Genomic DNA, 25,940 nt, shown 5'->3' with positions numbered 1-25,940 from the left:
CGGAGTCGGTCGCGGATGTGACAAACGAGATGTCTGCCTCCAGTTCGCTTCTCGCGGCAACTCTGGGCTTCGTGGGTATCAATGGCACCACTCTCAAGCGGAGCAGAAGCTGATACATTTCTAGTCTGCTTCCGGATGGTGAGTGGTCTCGGGACAAGTGATGGGTCCGGAGCAAGGTCATATAGTTCTTTCGCTGTCAACAACTTGGCGAACCGGCTCGGAGCGATGCTCACTTGCCTGCAGACAGATGTGAAGCTGTTACGTCGAGAAGGTTTTGAAGGAGAACATCCGGCTGACGGGTCCGCATGTATTTGTTCTGCAGCCGAATCTTCGGTCAAGACTGGCTTTTGACAATTCCGGTCTGACGGCGATGCTCGATGCTCTTCACCTACAAGGAATGGCACGTTGATTCCAAACGAGGTTTTCGCCGGTGAGGGTATCTGTTCATACAAGTGAGCTCCAATCTCCATGGCTTTGAAACAGACCTGTTCTTTGGGCCGCAATTCCAACCACTGAGGTCGAAAGCGATGTCAGGGTGTATCCGTGGGATGTGGGTTTGCGCCAAGTTATTGAGATAGAGATGGTGTAATTGAAGGTAGTGATTTTTGCTGAGGTGAAAAATATCTTTTCGTGTGAAAGCAGAGACGAAAAGCTGGCGAAGTTATAAAAGCCGTCGAGACGAGATCGGGAGACGCAGTGTATGCGTACTGCCTCACATCTAGGCAGTCACCTCATCCTTTATCCGGTTGGGGCAGTTGGGATTTGAGCAACCACTGGGATCTTGGATGGGAATAGCAGCTGGTATCATCATCAGGCTTTTGATGCTGTGATTTATTAAGAGAATGGTCCTTGGTGGAAAGATTCCGCACCACAAGAGAACTCATAAGAGAGTCTCCTCTAGCGCACGACAGCGGTCCCGGTATACACCGAGTTTGTTGCCTATGATTGTGTCAGCCATAAAATCGACCTGCCCTGCCCTGCTCTTGTCTTGTAGTAGGAGAGAAGGTTCGAGAAGGAGGTTTTGTCAGACTTTCATGTTGCAAGCCACTCTTCTGATGCAGCCTCCTTTCTCATCGAAATGACATTGCCTTCGCGCCACCGCGTGCCTCCCTGTGAGCACAAAAGCCACAAGAAAGAACAAAGAACATGAGGAATAATAGACAAAGCAAACGATTTGCATGCCCTGAGGGCAGTCAATCATTAGGAGTCAGCCACATTCAGGGACGGCAATTGTTTTGCAGAAGCGCGGGCGCGGTGTTCCAAAAGCGCGCCTCCCACAATACGCTGTGAGACTGGTTGAATGAGATGCCTTGAGTGAAGTGAATATACATTACGCGAGCAGAGGGTTCCCATCTCTTGACATAGCACACGGAGTCGCTGCCGCGGAAGTAGGCAGAATGAATAAAACAGACCGCAACAACGTTGGTGAATGAGGCATATCTGGTGAAGAAGTGGGAGGTACGCGCCGAAGTGTTGATCCAGTCCACTGCCTTTAAAAAGGTATCTCTGAACCTCTTGACTCAGTCTGATCTCAACAAGATCTGCACACACCTGGTTCCACGACATAACCTCAGTGCCAACAATCTCTGTTGTTGATGCCAAGATGGATTCAAACAAGGTTTCGTCCACCACTGAAGATGTAAGCAAAAAGAGTTTCCCCCATCCTTGTGTGTACAGATCACTGACGCTTGCGGTGTCACAAAGAGCGCCAACTCAACGGACAACAGCAAGTCAGGCGACAAAGGAGGCCTGCTCGACAACAAAGACCTTTCGGCTCGTACCAAGCTCGGGCACTCGATGGCGGAGCGCGTCGCTAAGGGGGCAAGTCTCGAGCAGGTCGCCTTCCAGAACAATATGACGGCAGATCAGGCAGGACAGTTAATTTCTGAGCTTGTGGTTCGCATGTCTCGGTGCAGCATCTCACGGGACTGATGGTACTCGGCTGGATTCAGGTGCTCATTGTTTCGGGATGCTTTCGAATGGGACAGGCGATCAGGAGGGCAGTTGGAGATGTAACTGCAAGCACACTTCAAGTCACGAAGAAGCTCTCCCGACAACACCGTGGACAATTGTCAACACCCAGAGAAACGCTCCCGATACGGACGGCGGTGGTCTGCGGGACGTGGCGAGCACGTTTCCGTCTCAGCATGGCTCAATGTGATTGATGCTAGCAGCGGAGCACCATTAGTCAGATAGAGTCGACAGCAGCACAACTGTGTTGCCGAAAATCAGGCGAAAGGCACGGAGTCGAAGCTCTGGTTGGTCTTGGAGACGAGTATATCATGAGTGATGTGCCCCTGTGCATTTGTCCACCGGGCTTTGAAACGCCAAACATTCCCGAATGCCTTGAAATCCGTGGACCTCGCAGCGTCAAGCTTCTCGATGATCCGCATCCCAGCTCTAAGGGTGACGGCTTTTCACCATCGATCTTGCTCTTCACCACGAGGGGTGTGAGAAGCCACTGGCCAGCACCAGCAGCGTCCAGCCAGCCCATCTCCTACAAAGTGCCAACCTCCGATCGGCCGTACACATGCGCACCGGACATGGCAAACCCGAACTCGCAGGTGGACATCCGGACTCGCAACCTCCGATCGCTTGTTCGTCAATTTCCACCGAAGCTAAAGATGGGTCCCGGCCGGCCGGGGTTCGAATTCCTGGGGGCACAGTCCGGCGCCGACTATCGCTAGGTACTCACTTGTAGCGAGCCTTGGTGGTTCTGCTGGTAGTTGCTCGAAAAACCCCACTTAACTCCACAGCTCCCCACTCAGTGGGGTTAAAGCTTGCCTCTTTGGTCGTCCACGATTCCAGCAATATTATTGGTGCAGTTGCATAAATACAATCCCGCACAGTGGTTCTCTGGTACACACAGGTGACTTGACACGAGGTACTCGTATGCATGTATCGCGTCTTGCAGCCCTAAGTAGTCCGTACCTTTGCCTACGAAAACGTCCTCTGAGACTCCAATATAAATTTAAACAGGCTTCGATAGACGACCCGAGGCAGTGGTGCGGAATAGTGTGAATGTGCACGCAGAACTTTTCCATTCTAGCTCCATTCTCTCAGGAAAGATGACCACAAGAAGCACTCACGCGGCCCAGCAGAACGGCGAGGGCAAGAAACAATGGCGACAAGCCGCATCCATCCTCCGCGACATGATCAACGACCCTGAGAAGATCGTGGTGTGTCCTGGGGTGTTCGATGGATACACAGCCCGAATAGCCCTGAGCATCGGCTTCGATGCGCTCTATATGACGGGCGCAGGGACAGCAGCCTCGCGAATAGGAGCGCCGGACCTTGGGATCATCAACATGACCGAAATGGCCGCCAACGCCAGCATGATCGCCGGGTTGGACTGGTCCGTGCCAGTGATCGCGGACGCTGACACGGGCTTTGGCTCGTCCCTGTCGGCGGCCCGGACGGCGAAAACGTACATCGAAGGTAACGTGGCTGCGTTGCACATTGAGGACCAGGCGTTCGTCAAGCGCTGCGGTCACCTGCGCAACAAAGAGCTCGTGTCGTTGGAGACATACTTGACGCGTATCCGCGCGGCGAGCATGGCGAGGGAGGCATCGGGCCGTGACCTGGTTATCATCGCACGGACCGACTCTCTCCAGTCCCTGGGATTCGACGAGGCCATCCGACGGTTAAAGGCCGCCCACGAGGCTGGTGCCGACGTCGCCTTCTTCGAGGGCCTCGTGTCCAAAGAGCAGGCCCGCGCGGCGGTCAAAGCTCTGGCTCCCATCCCGTGTCTACTGAACATTGTCCACGGCGGGGTCACCCCGGTCATCAGTGCCGAGGAGGCAAAAGAAATGGGGTTCAAGATTGTCATTTGGTCTATCTTGTCGTTGGCCGAGGTCTATAACTCGACCCGTCGCGCGATGAAGGAGCTTCGCGACACTGGGATAGTGACCGAGCGAGAGGACAAGGCTGGGGGCATTTATGATGTCTTTAACGTTGTTGGGATCAATGAATGCGCAGAGTTTGATGCCGCTGCGGGGGGAGTGACTCTTAAAGGCGGGTTTTGACCAGGATTGATCGGATGCGGAAGTACATATTATCCCAATTCAGATTCGTTGGACCTAGAGTGGTAGATCACAGCGACATTTATATCCTCTGTCTGGTCGTGCACCGCCACGGCAGGATGGCAGTTCCTCGAAAGGCAGCAATCTTTCAAAGAGTCATTCTGAGTGCTTTCTTACTGCACTATAGATCCGAAACAGGTGCAGGGAGCTACGGTTGTTGGGTTCTTATGTGTTCTGTCATTCGTCTCAAGAGAAGTTCCCGTCTGCCACCTGCCATCTTCCTCTCTCAATCAACCACTTGCAACATTTAAGAACATGCTCTTGAGAACAAGGTACTCGTCGATGCCTTGACGTCCACCTTCCCTGCCGAAGCCGGACTGCTTCACGCCACCGAAGGGATTTTCTGCGGCGGAAAGAAGCCCAATGTTCACGCCGACAACACCAACCTAAGTCACTCGGTGTCAGGAAATTATCCACTGGACGAGCTCGGTCTAATGGGGAAATTTACCTCCAGGGCTTCTGTTACACGCCACTGTCTGGGCATGCTGGACGTCATGACAAAGGCACCCAGCCCAACGTCGACATTGTTCGCGAGCTCGATGACTTCCTCCTCTGTATGAAACCTATACAGGGGGATAACAGGACCGAAGACTTCGTCTCGCTCGGTGATAGTGCCACGCGGCATATCTGTTCATAGTGTTGGTTTCGTTAGCAGCTTGCAGGTCGAACGGGAGTAAGGTCTGCGGTTCGAGAGCAAAACTGACCTGCAATAATGGTCGGCTGGACATAATAGCCTTTGGTGCCATCAACTCGGTTGCCGCCTAAGATAATCTTGCCTCCGTTGCTCTTGGCCTCTGCGATCTGTATCAGCATTGGGTAATTATCATGCCGAGGGAAATGAAATCAGACCTTCAATGTGAGTCAGTACTTTCGATAGGACGTTTTCATGGGTCAAAGGTCCAACGAAGACGCCGTCCTGTAGTCCTGATCAGCACATGCATTCACTGTACCCGAAGTGTCACAGAGTGTGCGGTACCTGAGTTCCTGGACCGATCTTGAACGTCGAAATCGTGTTGGACAAAGCTTTGGCAAACTTATCATAGATTCCATCTTGGACGAAGATACGGTTGGCGGCCACGCACGTCTGACCGGTGTTTCTGAACTTGGCTATCGCTTCCGTCAGCAACTCAATGGCTCGTGCCCTTTGAAGGATCTCCTCTGGCAACACTACTCACCCATAACGGCCGCCTCGACGGCGACGTCAACATCCGCGTCGTCAAAGACAATAAAGGGACTGTTTCCTCCGAGTTCCAGGCTAAGTTTCTTCACTGTCGGTGCACATTGTTCCATCAACAGCCTGCCGACCCTCGTGCTGCCCGTAAAGCTGACTTTCTTCACCAACTTGTTGGTGCAGATTTCCTTGCCTACCTCTGCCACGGTTGTCAAGCTGGTGATGATTTGAATCACCCCAGCGGGAATGCCCGCCTCAATGGCAAGAACAGCCATGGCACCAGCGGACAGAGGCGTCTCGCCAGCCGGCTTCCAGATGGTGGTGCATCCGGCAGCGATGGCAGCACTAGCCTTACGAGTAATCATAGCCATCGGGTAGTTCCAAGGCATCAGACATCCAACCACCCCGATCGGCTGCTTCATGGTGACGAGTCTCTGCTTTCTGTTGGCGGTAAGAATATTTTCACCGTGAGTCCTAAGTTTGATCCGAATTGTCAGCAGGAGGCAGCGTTCATGAGCTTGGTGGCGAACAAAAACAGAGGATATATCACCTTTCAGCCTCGCCGGCAAACCATTCAAGAAAGCTACAGGCGTAGATTACTTCGGCCCTCGCCTCGTACAGCGGCTTGCCTGTTTCCAAGGTGATGATCAAGGCAAAGTCCTCGGTGTTTTCTAAGCACAAATCATTCCACTTCCTCAGCATCCTGGCGCGGTCCCGGCCTGAGGTATTCTTCCATGTTGCAAATTCCTTGGAAGCACTCTCAATGGCCCGGGCTGTATCTGCCGCTCCCATCTCGGGGAATGTGGCAATGCTTTCACCTGCAGATTCAGCTCGTCAGATCTGCATGGCCTACCGCTGGGTGAACGGGCGCCGTTGATATTACCTGTCCCTGGATCGATCAATTCGAACGTTTTGCCAGAAACCGCATCGGCCCATTGTCCGTCAATAAAGCCCTTATAATGCAGCAGCTTCTTGTTTTTGACATCGGCGAGAGACTTGGTCTGTTGGAAGGAGCCGAGAGACCCCATGATGAACGAAATTGCTGATAAACTCGACTTGATCTTGAATATTGGAAGGCGAGATCAATGAGAGACGAAAAATCATCGACCACGGGGATTGATATTTGTGTAAAGCAGAGACCCGGACAGGGTGGCAGTCATGGCTACCGGGACCAGAACATGCTGAGCCGTGGTACCCAAAACCCCCACCGGTATCGTAGGCCGGCCGATTGCAGCGACCTATCGAGGTTGCCCGAAACTTGCACGGGAATCGACGTGAAGGGATTCTCCAACCAATCCACTCCAGCAGTGGAACGCAAGGGAACATGTCACATGTTGACAGTGGCCCGGCACAAGCTGGTGACCGGAATATCGAATCCGGGGTAAGAATTCTGGGGTCGGCACAAGCTTTTGCTTTTGAGTGGGAAATTGGAGTGGGGAATGAAGGGAGAATACTCGGTAGACAGCGCGAGAGGCAAGAAACATGGGAGAGAAGCAAGCAGCACCTCGTAGTGGGGGGCGGCCTCCGAAGCTGTCCCGACTGCAATGAACAACATCGTCGTTGACGGCTCAGCCTGGACCGGTGTCGGGAAACGCAAGGCTGCGGCTGTCCGATCTCGAACTGACACCTCCATCGACGCTCACCAGTCAGGCTTCGCAGTCTCTCCGACAGCGGAGAAGCGATCGATCCGACAGCGCGACAGATGAGCCCAACTCATTGAAGCAATCCATCTCATAACTCAAGAGCTACAACGCTTGAAAGAAGGAACAAGGTGAATACCGTTGTGTCTCCTTGGTCAATAGAGAGGCTGACTCGAGCAAGCAGACCGCCAGAATGATCGCCAAAACCTATCCCATCAAAATCTTTGCGCCGGCGCCCATGCTGGGCTATGGCTATGACATGGTCGACTTCTGGACAACCGTCATGGACGAAAGCACCCGTCCAGACGCCATCATCATGGACAGCGGCTCCACCGACCCGGGCCCGTATATGCTCGGCTCCGGCCGGACCATTGTCAGCAAGCAAGCCTTTGCGCACGATCTCACGCCAGTCCTCGAGGCCTGCGCCGACTTTGGCATCAAACTGCTCATCAGCTCCGCCGGCGGCGCGGGGACCAACGAGCAAGTCGACTTCCTCGTCAACGTGGTGCGCGAGATCAGCGAGGCAAAAGGCTACAGGTTCAAGGTCTCGACGATCAAGTTCGCGAACGATCGACAGACGATTTTGAAGCAGTTGCAGGCGGGCGCCGTCACGCCCTGCGGACCGGGCCCAGCATTGAAAGAGGAAGATGTGACCGACGCCGTCGCCATTGTCGCACAGATGGGTGCTGAGCCCTTTATGAAAGCATTGGAGGACCCCGAAGTGGACATCATCATCGCCGGACGGTCGTACGATCCCGCACCTTTTGCAGCATACAGCATGCACCGCGGGGTCCATCGCGACCCGGCGTGGCATATGGGCAAGATTGTCGAGTGCGGCGGGCAGTGTGCGGTGCCCAAGGGCCGCTCCATCCTAGCGTTCATGGAGGAGGACAGTTTCGTGCTCACGCCCGTCACCCCAGGCCAGCGGTGCATCCCGCGGTCCGTGGCCGCGCACACCATGTACGAGAAGACTCGTCCTGATCGCCTTCCCGGACCGGGGGGAGTCTTGCATCTGGACAACGTCCAGTTCAAGCAGCAGGCCGACAACCGATCCATCCTCATCCACGGGGCGACCTTTGTCCCGACCCCAACATACCAGATCAAGCTCGAAGGCGCCGCGCAGATTGGCTTCCGCTCGGCCTTCATCGGAGGGATTCGAGATCCCATTCTTATATCGTGTATCGACCAATTCCTCGAACAGACCGTCCGGCCGAGGACAAAGGCAGCCTTTCCCACCCTGGGCGAGGCGGGCGGCCCCTCGCTGATATTTCACGTCTATGGAAAGAATGCTGTGATGGGCCCGCTAGAAACGGCCACCACGGTCAGTCACGAAATCGGGGTCCTGGGGGAAGTGGTTGCCGCGACCCAAGACGAGGCCGACGCCATCGCCGGCCTGGCGAGAGTCATGGTGCTCCACGCGGAGTATCCAGGACAACTGGCCACCGCGGGCAACTTCGCCTCTCCGTTGACGCCGCTGGAGCAGTCCGTGGGGCCGGTGTACAAGTTCAGCGTCTACCATCTCATGGACGTCGACGATCCGCTCCGCTTCTTCCCGATCGAGACTCTCTTCGTCGGCCGCGCGGATGCCGTGAAGACGAAGCCTGACCCCACAAAGCGACCGGTCCGCCGCGCAGAGGATCTGGCCCTCGCATATCCCAAAGGTAAGTTCAAAGAAGGGGAGGTATTTCCCGGCCGCCGAACCGTGCTATATGGGGAGTGAACTCGAAGCTAACAGCCGTCATGCGCATTCCACAGCTCCAAGACCCAAGATTGCGAGCCCGCGCCCCAGGATGGTCGACCTCGCCGCCGTGATCCGGTCCAAGAACTCGGGCCCGTACGAGATCACGCTCGACGTTCTCTTCGACGACGCCGCGATCTGGAGGCACGTCCGCGACAGCGACGTGCTCACCCGGGACGCGATGAAGACGCTCTACCGCTTGACCGACGATGATATCCTAACGTGCATGTTTTTCGAGCCCGCGCTCGGGTGGAAGTGTACGTTCAAACGACCCCTGACCCAGTTGCAGGGCAGTGTTGGCGAGCGAGACACGTTCGGGACCCAGCAGCATGCGCCGTTGCTGGACATTGAGGTCCCGGCGTTGAAAGCAGACACGGACGACTAGAAAGTCAATGTTGCACGTGAGTTCCCAGGGATGCCGTGGAAACGTCGGGATGAGAGGTCAAGAGAGATACGAGGCTGATGTGAATGGTTGTCCCACCTGTCTTGTTCCGTGCTGTAGAAGTACCAACAAAGAACAAAGAGAGACCGAGACTAAGAGCTCCTGGAAACGAAAATGATGGAAACCTGGGCTTTGCCTTGTTTGGGGATGACACTCGAGCGAGGATGAACCTCCCTAATTACAATTTCCTATCGAACCCATCAGTCCTTTTTGCAGTTTTCCCTCTCTTGTCGATCTCATTTCCATCACGAACTCCTCCTGGTGGTCGGGATATAACATTCCGGACCTTGGCAAGCTGGCAGAAACGACTTGTCAAGCCTTCTCGTGCTCAGGCTCGTTGACGCCCTCGATCTGCTGCGCGAAGATCTTTTCGTCGAGCGCCTCCCTCTGCTCCTTGGTCATGTGTCCGACGTCCACGGCGACCTCGTCGCCAAAGAGGGCGTTGATCTCCTCGAGCGACAACCCCTTGGTCTCAGGCCACCAGAGAAACACCGAAACAACGATCATGGCGGTCGTGACGGCGAACACGATGTAGTAGCGCCACCCGATGTTGGCGAAGGCGGTCGGCGCGGCACAGGTGTAGATGACGGTAGCGAAGAAGAGGCCCGACACGGAGATCGAGGAGCCCCGGGCGCGCAGGTGGTTGGGGAAGATCTCGGTGCAGTAGATGTAGGTCACGGCGTCGATGCACGAGCTGTAGAAGCCGACGTGGATGAAGAGGAAGGACACGGCCGCCGCGAGCCCGGCCTTGTTGGTGGTTCCCTTGTAGGTCGCCAACAGCGCCATCTCGACTATGAGGGCCATGAGGCACCCGGAGAATCCGATTACTGTGGTTGTCACCGGTTAGCAGAGCAAAAACACACCATTCGACACCAAGACTCACTCATTAGCCTCACGCGTCCCACCCGGTCAACGATCAGCGCGGACAGCGCGTTTCCACCCACCCCAACTGTCACCCATCCGGCCGTGAAGGCAAGTGTAGTCGGGGCCACGTATCCTAGGGCAGTGTATAGAATAACACCGTAATTGTTGATGACAATGGTGGCGGTGCATTGACCCCCAAAAACAGTGAAGAAGCCCAAGAGCAGACGCTTTCGGTTCGGCCAGCCGGTAAAGAGCTCCCTGTATCCTCCACCGCCACGAAGCTTTTCGAGTTCCAGTTGCTTCAGAAGGGCATAGAATTCCTCTTTGATGAGGATGCCTTCGGGGTCCTTGGGGTCACGGTGGAGGTACTCCATCACCTTGTAGGCCTGATCGTGTTTGTCGTGCAGGACCACTGTGACGCATTAGTTAGCCCATCGCGTTCCAAGCCAACTGTGAGAAAACTACTTACGCCAACGAGGGCTCTCGGGAATGAAGAAGAGTCCAAGAAGCACCATTATGGGCGCGAAGCATTGTACAGCAAGGGGGAAACGCCACTGGAACTGCCCGGTGTAGCTGAAGCAGCCGTAGCCGACCCAGCCAGCCACCGAATAACCGGTGCAGAGCAAGGCTCCGTGAACTCCCACGATGACACCACGAGTATGAGGTGGCGAGACCTCGCTTTGGTAGAGCGGCACTCCACACACGATCATGCCAGTTCCGATGCCTACAGGAGTTAGCTCTCTGGTCCTCTCCAGTCCGCGTGGATGTCGGAGTGGCCATACCTGTCAGTGCTCTCGCGAACAAGAACATGCCGACATCGACGGATCCGCACTGCAGAGCGCCGCCAACCAAACAGGTAGCAGCGGCAATTCCAATGCCGCCTCGTCGTGAGAACTTGTCGCAGAGAGGGCCGATCGAGAGCGCCCCAATGAAGCCACCGGCCTGGAAAAGGCCGTTCATGGCACCGGTGATGGCATTTGTATGGGATAAGCCAGGACCTTCGGTGGCGAGGTTCAGGTATTTGAAGAAATCCGGCTGGCCCAGAGTGGTGGCGATGATGGAGCTGCAGTAGCCATAGGTGAAGGACCCCAGAGAGATGAAGATGGTGATCTGTCGGAACGCACAGTTAAACCACTGAAGCCATCTGCTTATTTGAGATGTGGCATTCAATTGACGAATGTCCGAGATGGGTGCTTGAACCCAGGGTTGGGTCTTTTTCCACTCACCAGAATAGTCACCAGTCTAATCTGGTCCTTGAACCAGCCTTTGTGCTGTTCGGCTGCCATTTTGTCTGAAACGAAGATCGGTGGACGGCGTCGATTGAGTGTGAGAGTGTACGAGGTTGCTACCTAGCAGCGAGATGGCACTACCAGGTAGGAGCGATCATATGGATCGGGAAGGTATTTGTGCAAGCCCACATATGACGCTGACAAGCCAGCAACGTGGAGGAGAGATAGGAATGAGCCCACAAGGCTGCTGGCCAGACATATTTCTATTCTGCCCACCAGCCCATCAGCCCACCAGCTCACCTGCTGCTATCGGATCCGTGGTATCAACCCAGCACCCCCGAGCATCGGCCTTGCGAAAGGACCGCCTCGTGGCCAGAACCAAGCTTTCAGCCACCGCGTGGTGGCCACTCCGCGCTCCGTATCTGCACCAGAGGCACACCGTCCACGACGGCCCTGGTCACCCCATACCGCTAGGTGATACGGAGTAGTTTGAGTGGGGAAAATAGGGGGGGCGGAGCGGAGATTCGCCGGATCCTGGTCGAATACAGAGCAAGGCCTTCAGAGCATGTGCCAGCTTGGCCGTTTGGGAAGTGCTCAGGGACCAGTCGTGCACCATGGAGAGACGGTCGTGGATCAAGCTGCCCATGTGCGCAGATCGTCGGTGCCCATTAGTCGCTCGGCAGTCTTGGTCTTGAGCGGTGAGCCTTTCAGTGACCATTTAGCTGGTACTTAGAGCATTACGGCAGTGTATTCATGCGGTCAAGGAGACATGTCCATTCGGCAATCTGTTGAAGGCATATCTTATCTCAACAATATCTCGTGTTATATTGGCTGAAGCCCAGCGTCTCTAGGCGCTTCGACCGCCGTCAATAATCAACTCCGTGCCGGTGATGTAGCTCGCCTCATCACTTGCCAGATAGCAGCAACCATTAGCAATGTCCGTAACGTCGGTCAATCGTCCCAAGGGAATCAAGGACACGAAGTAGGCGCGATTCTCTGGGGTATTCTCCTTGCCGAGGAACTTATGGGACCTGCGCGTCGAGGGTATATTAGCCATTGTTCAACAACGCTTGGAATATCACGGGTCTTACAGTCCAGTGCTGGCGAACTGCGGGCATATCGAGTTGAATCGGATGTTGTTAGGGGCATACTCCTGTGCCAGCGACCTCGAGGCACAACAAACGGCAGCCTTGGTTCCGTTGTACCATGTGAGCCGTGGTTTCGGTCGGGTGGCCCCCGTGGACGCGATATTGATGAATGAACCGCCGCTCTTGTGCTCCTTCATCCACGGTATGATGACAGCCACGGACAGGTAAATCGACTTGAAATTGACGGCACAGGTGAGATCGAATTCCTCGTCGGGGACGCCCTCGGACGGCTACAACAGCTCATGGTCAGCATGGCATGGCCACCAGCCCGGCTGGCCGTCGCTGGAGTGCCTACCTGGTTCGAGTAGCATGTGCCAGCATTGTTAACGACAATATCTGGGCCACCGTACAACTCAATGGACTTCTGCAAGACCGTCTTCCAATCTTCGCGCTTGGTTACGTCGGCTTTGACTGCGGCGCACCCAAGCTCCTTCGCGACCGCCTGGCCACTCTCCGCATTCATTTCGGCGATGAGGACTTTGGCGCCTTCCTGGATGAATTTGGTCGAAATGGCCTTTCCGAACCCGCTTCCACCGCCAGTGACAATCGCCACTTTACCCTCAAGTCGGCCAGGCATCTTTGCTAAGGAAAAAAGCACCGTAAACTGATTTAGAGGAGATGTATTGAGCACTGGACGAAGTCTCTCGCAAATACGCACCGTAGGGTCAAGCCTGTGAACTTATGAACGTCTGGGCTCTCTCAGGGAAAGTCTCCTCATAATATGGTCGGGTCTTCCATCAACAACGCGACCCCTCTTCGTGTTAGCCGACAGTTACTCGGTATGCCCCTCGACCCCATGGCTCTTGGTGGGGGATGCATTGAGCACCAGCGAGTTTCTCCCAGAGCTTAAGCAGCTGGCCGGGATTGGCGATCTACTCGATTTCGGTACGACTCACGACTAGGTAAGTTTCGCAAAGACCAACGTCGGGCATCCATGCAATTAAATCCCCACTCGGCAAACTCCAGGGTTCGAGTTTCCCCCGCAAAAAGGGGGGTCACACCATCTACCTCCGTACGGAGAGGAGGCTACTAGCTACCCCAGTGCCCAGCAAAGACTAGGTCAGTTGCTCCTTACTCAGTATGGAGTACAAGTCACAGGACCTTGCCCAGCCTGGTCGTTGCTCGATTCCTCAGTTCTAGCCCTTCTCGGGGGGAAATGGGCGTCCCTGCAATACTGCTCCCCTTGAAACCCGAGGCAAGCTGCTTGTTCTCCTCCTCCGCTCAGAGCATTTTGATGTTGTGATTTCCCCAGTGTCTCTCTCCCACTCAAGTCGAGCTACCTAGAAAATCAGCCATCATGGCCACGGGAACTGTGTCGCCCTTTCCCACTGCTTGGGCCCCACTGACCGAGGAACTGAGGTTTTTCAAGCCGCGCAGGAACGGCGTGACGCGGAGCCAGAAAGAACGTCGTTATCTCTGCGGCGTCTGTGGCGAATCATTTACGCGCAAGGAACATTGTCGGCGCCATGAACTGGGTCGTGAGTAACTCGTTGAAATGCTCCCCTTGCAAAGATGTCAGTGTTGGGAAGTTGCCGAGCTGACCAATTGCGCGGAATACAAGCAGATCGCTGGCAGAGACCACATGCTTGTCCAATATGTGGTCTCACGTCCGCGCGCAAGGATGTTATCTCGCGACATATGCGAGTCCTCCATCGAGGAGCCGGGAAGTCAGCCGACGCGCAGGAAGGACCAATCTCTTGCATTAACCCAGACACGGCATCCGACGACTCCAGCTTCGATCTCAACGGCCAGATCGTGCACGAACGTCAGCCAGACACCACTCATGGCGGGGACGCAAGTGCTTTAGCGAATGTGCAGGTCATCCCACATCTCCTCCCATCGTTGTCCACCCTTCTGAACGCACAGTGTGCCGGGGTCGGCGCCAACGCCAACGCCTTCGAGCTGGGTCTGGATCGAGGATGGAAAGTCCCGATCTCGGACCGTGTACAAGCCCCTGCTGCAAGTACAGAGGTCTCAACGCGACCTCAGATGGACTTCCAGCTTCTGGACGACGCGTTTGTGCAATGGCCATGGGAGGAGCCATTTTACGCCCTTCCCTGGTCGGAAGATGCAGCCAAGAGCATGACAGCAAGGCATGCTGACCCCGACAATGGAGAATACCAATCGTCCGGTTTGTTTCTGGGATTGATTCCATCCGAGATTGAACAGGCGAAAATCAATCTGCAGCTCTTCGACGTCGAGAATCGACTCAGCGATTTCGTGTTCCCCACAAACTACATGGTGATTAGGCTGGTGAGAGGGTTCTTCAAGCACTTTGCACCGCATTGTCCCATCATCCATCCGCAGACCTTCTCGATCGGCACCATCCAAGGTGGGAAAGCACCTGTCTGATCCGATTGTGTGACACTATCCCCAGCACTAACTATGCCTGCACATAGCGCCTCTTCTGCTTGCGGTCATGGCGTGCGGAGCTGTCTACTTGAACGAGCAAGAGGTTAGCATCAGGTTATACCACGCGGTGTTGAAGCTGCTGAGCGAGGTATGTGAGGAATCGACCCTGGCTTTCGACTTCAAAACCATTGTGATCGAAGTCTAACCCCGGGCTGCGTCACAGAGCGAAGATCTAGTGATTTCAGGACAAAGAGACTCGGGATTCCAGCTCTGGGAGTTGCAAACGAGGCTCCTTACCTGCCAGTACGGACTCTACGGAGGCGACAATCGAATTCAACGACAGGCCAGACTGTCCTTCACAAGACTGCACGTGGTATGTGTCTTCAGTATCGGCCGTTTGGTCTAGATCTGCAGGTGATGCACCGGCTAATCCACACTAGCTCTGTCGGGAAGCCTCCGTGGAAGCGACCAAGGCCTCCGCGAATGACTGGACAGGCTGGGTCTTTCGCGAAAGCATGATCAGGTGAGTGGTTCGAGGATTAGTGCCCTCGTCTCCGCTCCGTTGCTGACTCGGCCAGATGCGTGGCCTGGACCACGGTCCTCAGAGCAGTGTTGCTCTGTAACGAAGACAACGCGGTGCTGAGGAGCTCCAACACCGAGTTTGACGGGACGCTGCCCTGTGCGGAAGAGCTGTGGTCGGCCGGCGGCATCAGCTGGCAGAATTCACCCCATATCACGACTTCCTCTGTGGTCTGTTTCCGGCAGCTTCTTTCGGGCGCCCCCCTCGACGACACGATCAGTCCATTCGGCCTGTTGACCCTGATCAGCGTCATTCTCTCGCACATCTGTACCCTGCGCCTTGGGAACAACATGGGAACCGTCGCGACGCCGCCTCCGGACGAGGAGTCTCTCCGCCTTGCACTCCATACGTGGGAAGAGGCGTGGAGGACGCATCCGTACGCCACCACCGTTCCGGATGCGCCTCAAGGCCCCTTGATGGCTGACGCGCTGGTCGTCCTCAACGCCGCGTACTATCGCCTGTATGCGAATGTGCAGCTGAACGAAATGAAGGCTCTCGCCCTCCTGCCCGTCGACGAGGTCTCTCGGAGTCGGATCGGGAAGCTCTACCGTCTCGACAATCCCCCGGACTTGATGAAAGCGATCGTCCGAGCCTGTCGGTGTCTGCTGGTCCGCGTGCGACTGGGGCTGGGATACTTGTTGAAGACCTCGTGCTTGAACTATCCGTGCTATGCTCCTCTGGCCGCCTACGAAGGCAGTAAGTCTCGGCGAATATGTTGGACTGCTGCGTAGTGCGAGGTATATTGACGTGAATTCAGGTCTGTTGATGTGCTGGTACCTTCTCGGCCGGCACCTCTCGGAGATTCCTGGGCCGGAGGAACTCGTCATCACCGCCATGATGGACGAGATCGTCGCGGAGAGCGAATACAAATACGAAAAGCCCACCCAGAGAGAGCTGCTGCCGATCATGATCTACCGGGACATGATCAGGGAGCGATGGGTCTGGCCTGGTACGTGCTCCGGCGTGATAATCCATCCTCTGGATCAATGCAACGCGTTGAAATCGTATCCCTGCTAATCCTCGTCCCAGCAACTTGTAATGTATTATCAAACAACCTTGACGGCATGATCAAGCGGCTCAAACCGCTCTTTGCGGGACAAGCCCAGTAGTCGGAACGGGCAATGGCCGTCACCACTTTCTATGAAAGCAGGGGGAAAGCTATAGTACCTGAGGCGGGCACAGCTGGCCTTGTCTTTCTCAGGGCATTATTTAGTGATGGCTGTGTTGTCCCTTGTAAAAAGTATTGTCTGCGGCGTTCTCTCGCACAATCGTCAGCACGTTGCACCTTTTTTCTGGCGGCTACACAGCTGGCACATACTATTGATATGGCTCGCTAGCCACTTCACCAAATTCCTCGACCCGCTGCTCTTATTGCTTTATCGTGTTGAATTGACACCCGGGGCAAAGGGCCAGGTTAACTAAATGGCTGTCAGTGGGGAAATTGTCAAGGAGAACGACACTGCCGCGGGGGATTTGGACTTCTCCGAAACGACGGGCAACAGTGCCCGAAGGCCACAATGGTTATAATGCTGGAACAAGCCGTTCACCAGCACTCAGTAACTGTACTCCCATACAAGTAGAGTTGTCTAAAGCCTTTGCCCTGTTTCACTCAGACTCAAGTGCCGCCCACCAGAACCCGCAAGCTGTTTTCATTGCCCGCGACTCGAACATGTCTTCTGCTCAGGATGCCGGTCTGTACATGGTGCCGCCCAAGGCCCCGCCGGCGCTCAACATCCCGCCGTCGAACTCGACCGTGTCAGTCAAGATCATCGACAGCACGTCCTGGATCGAGGCGCCGCTGGCGTCCTTCTTCGGGCCCTCCATCCCGGGCCACGACAAGCTCGCGTGCCCGTCGTTCTGCTTTCTGATCGAGCACGGCCCTCTGAACCGCAAGATCCTGTTCGACCTCGGCACCCGGCAGGACTGGGAGAACCTGGCGCCCAGCATCGTCAACACCATCAAGGACCACAAGTGGGGCCTGGCGGTCGAGAAGAACGTGTCGGAGATCCTGAGCCAGGGGGCCGGGATGGACCTCACGAGCATCGAGGCCATCATCTGGAGCCACTGGCACTACGACCACACGGGAGACCCGAGCACGTTCCCGCCGTCGACGAAGCTGATCGTCGGCCCCGGGTTCCGCGACGCCCTCACCCCGGGGTACCCCGTGAACCCCAACAGCCAGGTACTCGAGACGGACTGGCAGGGCCGGGAGCTGGTCGAGGTCGACTTCGCCGCCGCCGGGGACCTGACCGTGGGCGGCTTCCGGGCCCTGGACTACTTCGGCGACGGGTCGTTCTACATCGTCGACGCCCCCGGCCACGCGGTCGGCCACGTGTGCGGCCTCGCGCGCGTGACGCCCGACAGCTTCGTCTTCATGGGCGGCGACGCCTGCCACCACGGCGGCGAGTACCGGCCGACCGAGTACCTGCCGCTGCCCAAGAAGATCGACCTCGATATGAGCTCGAGCACGGGCCCGAGCCCGAGCACGATCCGGGCGCGGAGCTTCTGCCCCGGCAGCGGCGCCGCGTTCTGCGACGTCTTCCACCACCACCGGCCCGACCAGGAGGTCTACGTGCTCACCAAGAACTTCTCCCACGACACGGACCGCGCGAACCTGACGATCAAGTACCTCGAGGAATTCGACGCCGCGGACAACGTCTTCGTCATCATCGCCCACGACACGTTCCTGCTCCACAAGGAGGCCGAGGTCGAGTTCTTCCCGCACGGCACGCTGAACGACTGGAAGGCGAGGCGGCTGGACGAGAAGGCGCGGTGGCTCTTTTTGAAGGATTTCGCCGAGGCCGCCGAGAAGGGGCTGAAGCAGGCGACGGAAATGGGCGAGGGCATCGCTCTCAAGCCTTGAAAGAGGGGGGGAGGGGCGAGAGGTCGACGTCTTCTGCACCGCTACCGTAGGCCACACTTGCCCCAGCACGAGTCTGCTGGCTGTTGTCGAGAGAGGGGCAATGTTCGTTTCCACGATTGTTAATCCAGGAAATTGCAGAAGTACAGAAACTGGTTTTTGTGCCCCTCGGCCTTTACCTGTTGAGCCGTCTAAAAACACGTGAGATTCCGAGCTGTGTCTTGCATCGAGACACGTCCGTGCACTGTAGACGCTTAGGCTAGATCAGAGGACCATGCAGGTCCCAGACTCCCCAGAAGCGGGTCTCCAGCCCATCCATCTATACACGGTTAGGATGGATTGATGGGAAAATCGGATCTACGGCTTACCGTGTGGATCCAGCGGTGGCCATGGAAGCATTCGAAAAGGAAAGTGGACGAACCAGATCCAGAAGCCTCGTCTCCTTGCACGTCTGATTGCACTCTCTAGGCTCGGAATCGCTGGTCTTGGTCCTTGCATTCATTGTTCGAGGGACATCCTGCTCAGCGAGTGGCACCGGACTGGGAGGCCTGGCGAGCAGAGACGCCACCACGACTTCAATGGGACGGGCCGAAGGGACCAGACAACAAGTGACATGGTCGAGGATGCGAGCGATGGTCAGCCTTCTATCCATGCCGCGGTTGTTTGGCATAGCACGAGTCTTCTTCACGTGCTTCACGACGAAGAAAGGGAAAGGCTCCTCCCCGAGCCCGTTGTAGTCAGCACGAGCACGAGCCCCTTCTGTCCTCCCTCCCTTTGACACAGGTGAGATCCTCAACATCACAACGTTGCAATCTAAACGAGGCGGCTCGCGGCTCATCCAATCAAGATAGACACCAGGCCATTTCGTTGCTCCACAAGATCTCTCGCCGAGATGCTTAGTTGATGTGCTTACCCGCTTCCATGTTCTACAAAGGTATTACACATGTTGAAACAGGCTGCTTGCTGGCGTCAGGCACCTCCACAGCACTGCCCGCCATCATGTCCCGAGGTGGAGGCGGTGTCTTTATAACAGCACACGCCTGCCTGCTCGCCGAGTTACGCCGTCTCAACCATGGGAGACGAATGAGCAGCCACCCATGGAATCTGAACACCCTCCCGCCTCTGGCGTATTCTGCTCTCTCGACGCCTTTCTCGCAGACACCTTCGACTATGTCGTCGTGGGCGGCGGAACCGCCGGCGCGGTGGTGGCAGCCCGCTTGAGCGAGGATGCCAGTGTGCGCGTAGGAGTCGTTGAAGCCGGCCAGAACCGTCTCGGAGACCCTCTGGTCGAGACTCCGGGGACGCTAGCGTTTCTGCTGCGGAACCCCGACTACGCCTGGGATTTCACCACGGTTCCTCAGGTACGTGTGTCTCCGAGTATTGCTCCGAGGACACCTGATTCAACCTGCTATGACCGAAAAGGCTGACACAGCCCGGTACGGCTCGATCTAGAAAGCCAACAACAACAAAGCCCACCATGTCACTCGCGGCAAAGTCCTGGGGGGGTCAAGCGCAATCAACTTCATGGCCTACTGCTACCCGTCGGCTCGCGATTTCGACGAATTGAAAAAGCTGGGCATATCGGGCTGGTCGTGGGACGAGATGGCGCCGTACTTCCACCGGGTCGAGCACTACGATCCTCCCACAACGCCCGAGCCAGACTTCTACCCGATCGACGCGGCGACGCATGGCCAGGAGGGCCCGATCCACACCTCGTCGGCGAGCACCAGGAACGCCGCCGAAGACGCCCTTCTCGAGGCTCTGAAGGAGACGTCCGGCCTTCCGCTGGTCAAGGAGCCGTACTCGGGCGACCACCTGGGCTGGTATGGGTCGTTGAGCACGATCGACCGCAGCGTCAACAGGGGCACCCGCAGCTACGCGGCGACCGGGTACATTGCCCCGATCCTGGACCGGCCCAACCTCAAGATCCTGACCGAAGCCACCGCCACCAAGGTCATCCTGGACGACTCTCGAACCGCTCGCGGCGTGGTTTTCGCCCACGGTGGCCGAGACCGAGACCAGCTCCATACCGTCCGGGCCAAAGCTGAAGTCGTCCTCAGCGCGGGCTCGATCCAGACACCGCAACTGCTGGAGCTCTCGGGTATAGGGGACCCCTCGGTCCTGCATGCCGCGGGGATTCGTGCTCTGGTTGAAAACCCGCACGTCGGCGCCAACGCACAGGAGCAGATCATGACCAACGTGAGCTACGAACTCGCGGACGGGGAGACCAGCCTGGACAGCATATACCTGGACCCAGCATTCCTCCCGGCCCAGCAAGCACTGTACGCCGAGTCGCGAGAAGGCATCCTGGCCAACGCTCCAGGCTTGAACGGTTTCACATCCTACGCCTCCCTGGTGAGCGCGAGCACACTCGAACGGACCGTCTCGACTCTCACCTCGACCTCGACCACGGCGGCGGCGGCGGCGGCGGGAGCACCACCTCCCCTCGATGCCCAGCAAGCCAGCATCCTGGCCTCGCGGCTGGCCTCCCCGTGCGCCTCGGCGATCCAGTACGTCGTCATCCCGGCGTACTGCGACACGCGCAACACGCACGCCGACATGTCCAAGTTCATGCCGGGCCCGCCTCCGGCTTCCAACCCCTGCGTCTCCCTGCAGGCCGTCCTGATGTACCCGGCCTCGCGGGGGTCGGTCCACGTCGCCTGCGCCGACCCCTTCGCCGAGCCGCGGATCGACTACGGCCTGCTTGCGCACCCCGCCGACGTCGACGTCCTCGCCGCGGGCCTTGCATTTGTCGACCGCGTCTTCCGCTCGCCGCACATCAGACCCCGCGTCAAACGGCGCGTCTACCCGGCCGAGGCGGTCGACGTGCAGGATCCGGCCACGGCACGGGACACCGTGTCTGAGGCGGTCACGCTGATCAACCATCCGCTGGGAACCTGTGCGCTGGGCAAAGTAGTCGACGAGAGGCTGCGCGTGGTTGGTGTCAGGGGATTGAGGGTCGTTGATGCCAGTGTCTTGCCTATGGAGGTCAGTGCCAATACCATGGCCACGGTGTATGCCATCGGGGAGAAAGGGGCCGCTATGGTTAAGGAGGATCGTGGTTCCGAATAGGAAATATTAAGCTTGAGACCGGGAGTAAAGTGGTGAGCACGCCTTTGCCATTCATAGGGTATCTCCCATACGCTTCTCGGTTGCCTTGCACTCGGCGCTGATCCCTCGGCCTGGGAGAATTTGCAACGAAAACTCGGCCTGCCGGACGCTCCACTGTGGTAGAGAAGAATGTATTCCAATGGCGTTTGTGCAGAAGCTTGCGTTCAACGGGGGCGAGGAAGGAGACGGAGGTCAACACCCTGCTTTACGACGCACCCCACGAGTCAATGGTTGTTCGAATGGCTTGACAAGGCTGCCGGATCTAAGGGTTCACTTCCCAAGGATTAGAACATTACCCCTTAAACCTGTGTTGATGCAAGGCCGGCTTTCTTCACGTTCAATGGTGTGATGCTTCAAAAACAATCATTCATCAGGTCGTCCTTCGACTCGACCGTACATTGCCATCATGATCACTAATAGAACCGAAATTTGGCCACACGAGCAAGAACGCAAGCCAGACATGATTCCACGCCTTCCACACTCAGAGTGAGCGTAGATAAAGTCCTGGTGGCTCTTCTCGCTAACGCAGTAAACACTCATTAGTCTCACTCCCGCTTCTTAGCCGCATCTTTTCATTCATGCTCACAATTCATCAGACGTGGACGATCGATAACACATCTCTCATGCACTGAAGACGCTTCCTTCTTGTTCTTGCACGATATCAGGGACACATAAGCCTGCGGCAAACCATCCGAAGCTGCTCAGTTTGACATTGAAATTGCTGGGCTCACGCACAGCCACATCGAGACAAGCAGCAGCGAGGCAAACAAACCCAGAGTCGTCGTCATCCTCCGTCAAAGATCTCATCCGTGATTTGATTTCTCGAAGTTCATGGTTGAACTGGGACTTCATATAGTCTGATTGTTCTCGTTGATGTTTGTTTCCTGCGCCGGAACGACCCAAGATCATGCCGATGAACACCTCCTTCTCAGTGAGTTGCTCCGTCCGGCGAACTGCGTAAAGAGACATTATCTCCAGCAGACTCGATTCATAACTGTGCATGTTAGCTCACATCAGCGTCGTCACCACGGAACTTACTAGTCTCTGACTTCCCTCGCCCTCGTGAGAAAAGCTTGAACACGCGTGGAGCTGATATGTGTCACCACCCAATCGCGGATGTCTCCCAGCACATTGGTAGCCGCCTTGCTGAAGAGCGACGAAGCATCGTCCTCGAGGTCCTCGAAGAAGGTATCTTCGTTCACAGCTCGATACAAACGACCCAGTATACGGTCGGACTCGTAGTAGCGGTAACGATGGCGACCGTCAGGCAAAGCTGTCTCTTCAGGTCTTTTAATACCTTTCTCAACCTTGGTACTCGCGCTTGGAGCCATGAAGTCGGGTCTGTACTCGGGGCTTCTTGGGATCTTCTTGTAGTCGACAGGGACGCCACTTTTGGAAAAGTCCACTGCATCTGAGTGCAACTCCGCGAGGAGGAGACAATTGCTTGAAAAGGTGCTGTACAGGTCGGCGAAGACTTGGTGGAGGATGGCGATCCTGCCAAGTTGGTCATTTTGCATAAAGTCCACAAAGAACCCTGCCATGTCATCGGCAGTGACTGAGCGGCCGATATCCATGGGCACTGCTGGCAGATATGCTGCAGGAGCTACAGTTCTCTTGGGCAAGAGTTCATCATCGTAGATGACGTTGTAGAGATCGCCATCCAGGTCGCCGCCGCTCAGCATGCTGGGCATGTCGCGAGTACCCTTCTGGCTAAAGACGACGGAATTGTGAAGGTCCCAGAGAGGAGAACTCTCCGGCGGTGCTACGGCCTGGACAAGCTGCACATCTCCGGGATGCAGAGCAGGAGATCGAGTAATGGCCACCCGTCCGCTCAGGCAGGAATGGGCTCCAGTCTTTTTATCAAAAAAGGTGACAAAGACCTCACCTTCCTCCAGCCAATCAGTCTCGTCGCTGATCCCGTAAAGTGTGAGAGCTTCCGGAACTAGGATGCGACTTCGATATTTGATCTCTCGCAGTTGGACCTGTAGTAATGCTCCGAGTATTTCTCTCAAAAAACTGTCCTCCGTAGCATCAACACCGATGTGATCTAGGTATTTGAGAAGCGTGGGCAAGCCGCTGCTGCCATCGGAGAGGTGTTCGTTGATGAAATTCACAGCGACAGATTTCGAGAGGGCGCTGAGACGTAGCCGCTGTACAGCCTGTTCTTGAAGTCCTTCGAACGTCGAGTCAGGCACCCCAAGGTCCTCCAGTATTTTGATAATCTGGCGATTCAGCTTGAAAGGGAGCGGCCGCATATTTGAACCACAGATTTCGATCTCGTCGGATGGGCTACCGTTGAACTTGACCATTGACTCTCGTAGCCGGATTTGGTCCCCTTGAAGGCGGGTGTCGACGGTAAGCATTCCTTTGGCTCCTGCAAAGAAGTCAGCAAAGGCCATCTGGCAGCGTTCACTCACCTTTGTAGCGAATCTGGTAGGAGGTAGGCTGGTCCTGTGCGCGCACGTTTCCTCGGAGACGTTTCCAGGTCGACCTTGAAATCGTGCCACAACCATCGGTGAACAAGTATCGTCCGACCTTGACGTCAGGGTATATCTGGACAATGCTAGGCTCAACTCGCACAGCAGATGTGGTCTCTGAGAAAGCCTGACCAATTCGAGCTGCACATTTGGCTGGACATCTGATCGCGCTGAAGTTGCCAAGCTTGCTGATGAGGCCCTTCGCAGATAACAATGAGCCATCGTGAACAAAAGGTCGCATGAACCAACATGTTTGTGACCTCAAGGACGAGTGAGAAAACCCAAGGAAGTCAAAGTGCTCGCCGGCAATGTTCAAACCAGTACGGAGTATTGTTAGGAAACGACCCTGAAGGACTCGCTCGTTGGAAGTATCCCTGTCGAATTCTATCCGCGTTGCGTCTTCCTCGGAAAAAAGAACCCGCAGAAAGCAATCAGAATGTGCACGGTACTGTCTCAAGACACGGTTCGAGGCGGTGAGTTCGGGACCATTGAGATAAATGCCAGTTGGGGTTACGGTGACGCGGTGAATCGAGACCATGTCAATTGGGGAGGTGTGCGAGCTGTCACATTCGAGCAAAAGATTCGAACCTTGTTCGAGACTTTCCCGCGCGTAAGTCACAGCACCCTGTTGAGGATCGGTGGTAGCATCATTATGAGATAGTTGCAAATTGAGTCGTCGCAAGACCGCAATGAGTGCCGATTCGCCTGACCGTTCGAGCAAGCTAATCATGGTTGGTAGAAGATACTGGACTTCCGTTGGAGACAGGACACCGTTGGCCCACAATGCATGTACCTGAAATCTCCAGGCAAAGGAAAACCTCAACGCCGCAACATGCGCGTTCAACCTGGACAATTGCCCTGCAAGGGTCGGCGATGGTGGAGGAGCGGCCATGGTGGGCAGTGTCGTGATAGGAAAGCGGCGATAAGTCATTGCCTTTAGGCGGTGTTGTAGGTTGACAGATCCTGTTGATACGACCATGCTGTATGTCAAGCAGCTGCCGACAACGCCAGATTGGGAACCTGGTAATGTGCACTCACGAAACCTCTTGTCTCGCGGCGAGCCCATGTGTAAAGCTGTGAACATCGTAGATAGGTCACAATTGGCCGCGGCCACCTCATTCTCGTAGATTCTTGGTGAAGTAATCAGCGTGATTGTCAAAGTACTGCGGGTTTTTCCCCATGATATGGCAAGAGCCAATATGCAGGATAGATCCATAACTAGATCGTGGCGCTTGGAAGGCGTGGCGGTGATCTGTACCACCAGCGCTCGTGCACCCCTTGTCAGCTTGCCTTCGGTAGAGACCTCGAAATAAGGCACAAATGTAGTCTTTCCAGTCAGTGTCTCCCAACGGCCACACCGTAGTGCTGTAATTTTCAGTCCTGCGTCCCCTTCGGAATCTTGGGTTTTGGCAGCCAGCTTCGACGACTTCTGCCATTCTTGGAGGTTTAGTCGGTCCTTCTCTTCCTTGCGCAGTACACGCAACCAATGAGGATCCGCTGGCTTGCGACTCACGTTGAACACCGCATTCCGCCCGGAAGGAGACGAGAGGAGGGTTGGGTAAGCATGCGCTCTAGACAAGAGGCTTTGGGCTTTGGAAGTATCTGTAACTGTGAGCGTCGCGAACGTCTTGCCGACTGCTTTTCGGACTTCGAAGACATGAATCTGGAATTCGGAGAGGATGGGAGTCAGGCAATCTTTCAATCTGTCTCTAGTAAACTTCGAGTCAAGGTTCGCGATGTGCACCTCCATTGTAGGGACGATTCTTGAGGACGATATGAAATGCTGTACTCATTGCAGGGCCAAAAGACACACAAGATTCTTAGAGAGCCGCGCTTGGGAGCATTGACCAAGCTGTGCGGCTCGTGTCCATGTCTGGTTGGCACGGGCATATCGTGGTTGCCAACCAAACATGTGCTGTGTAACACAACGGTTGGCAAGCATGCGTCCGAAGGGGGTCTGGGAGAGGCTGAGAACCTGCAGCCATCCGTACATCCTCAGTGGCCGGCACAGTAGTGATAGTTGTAACCCCTCCAGGTTGGCCTCACTCGTGCCTGGCGATCGCTGGATTGGACAAGCAACCACAAGGGCGAATTATCTAATAGAGTTATAGATTTGGGTGACCTTCACTCCTACTACCAAGTAGGCACTCTCGCACTACTGGACCCCCTGTTACTTCAGGGTCAATTGCTAGGTGGCGAGGCAGTGGGCGGCGAGACGAGGGGCAGCTATTAAGCGTGGCTGCTCA

General features: G+C 55.9%; 4 protein-coding genes across 4 annotated transcripts; 2 read left to right on the top strand and 2 right to left on the bottom strand.

Annotated features, from left to right (window-relative positions):
* Nucleotides 1-1,603: 1,603 nt before the first annotated feature.
* On the top strand, nt 1,604-1,932 carry PV07_02586 (uncharacterized protein; the record flags this gene model as incomplete). The annotated part of the gene is made up of 2 exons (XM_016389208.1): nt 1,604-1,639; nt 1,678-1,932. The coding sequence occupies 2 exons, from the start codon at nt 1,604-1,606 to the stop codon at nt 1,930-1,932; spliced, it is 291 nt and encodes a 96-aa protein (XP_016251110.1).
* A 7,363-nt stretch (nt 1,933-9,295) lies between these two features.
* Nucleotides 9,296-11,223, bottom strand: PV07_02585 (uncharacterized protein; the record flags this gene model as incomplete). Its single annotated transcript, XM_016389207.1, has 5 exons — nt 9,296-9,900; nt 9,957-10,349; nt 10,407-10,661; nt 10,720-11,047; nt 11,164-11,223. The coding sequence occupies 5 exons, from the start codon at nt 11,221-11,223 to the stop codon at nt 9,386-9,388; spliced, it is 1,551 nt and encodes a 516-aa protein (XP_016251109.1). The 3' UTR covers nt 9,296-9,385.
* Nucleotides 11,224-19,203: 7,980 nt separating this feature from the next.
* PV07_02584 (uncharacterized protein) lies at nt 19,204-21,386 on the top strand (the record flags this gene model as incomplete). The annotated part of the gene is made up of 2 exons (XM_016389206.1): nt 19,204-19,467; nt 19,559-21,386. 2 exons carry the CDS (start codon nt 19,204-19,206, stop codon nt 21,176-21,178), a joined length of 1,884 nt encoding a protein of 627 aa, XP_016251108.1. The 3' UTR covers nt 21,179-21,386.
* A 152-nt stretch (nt 21,387-21,538) lies between these two features.
* On the bottom strand, nt 21,539-25,585 carry PV07_02583 (uncharacterized protein). Its single transcript, XM_016389205.1, has 3 exons — nt 23,635-25,585; nt 22,256-23,591; nt 21,539-22,211 (listed from the first exon to the last, which is right to left on the bottom strand). The coding sequence occupies exons 1-3, from the start codon at nt 25,442-25,444 to the stop codon at nt 21,839-21,841; spliced, it is 3,519 nt and encodes a 1,172-aa protein (XP_016251107.1). The 5' UTR covers nt 25,445-25,585; the 3' UTR covers nt 21,539-21,838.
* Between the last annotated feature and the right edge of the window lie 355 nt (nt 25,586-25,940).

The sequence above is a fragment of the Cladophialophora immunda genome (assembly GCF_000835495.1).
Source record: "Cladophialophora immunda strain CBS 83496 unplaced genomic scaffold supercont1.2, whole genome shotgun sequence".
NCBI classification, from domain to species: Eukaryota; Fungi; Ascomycota; class Eurotiomycetes; order Chaetothyriales; family Herpotrichiellaceae; genus Cladophialophora; species Cladophialophora immunda.
Note: the sequence above shows the minus strand (reverse complement) of the source record. Positions and strands in the feature narration are given on the sequence as shown.

Excerpts from the sequence above, each read along its gene's own strand:
- PV07_02583 (XM_016389205.1), bottom strand. The coding sequence starts at position 25,444 with ATGGAGGTGCACATCGCGAACCTTGACTCGAAGTTTACTAGAGACAGA. Across the intron at positions 23,592-23,634 it reads CTACCAGATTCGCTACAAAG|GAGCCAAAGGAATGCTTACC; the intron begins GTGAGTGAACGC and ends ACTTCTTTGCAG. Across the intron at positions 22,212-22,255 it reads GCGAGGGAAGTCAGAGACTA|TTATGAATCGAGTCTGCTGG; the intron begins GTAAGTTCCGTG and ends TAACATGCACAG.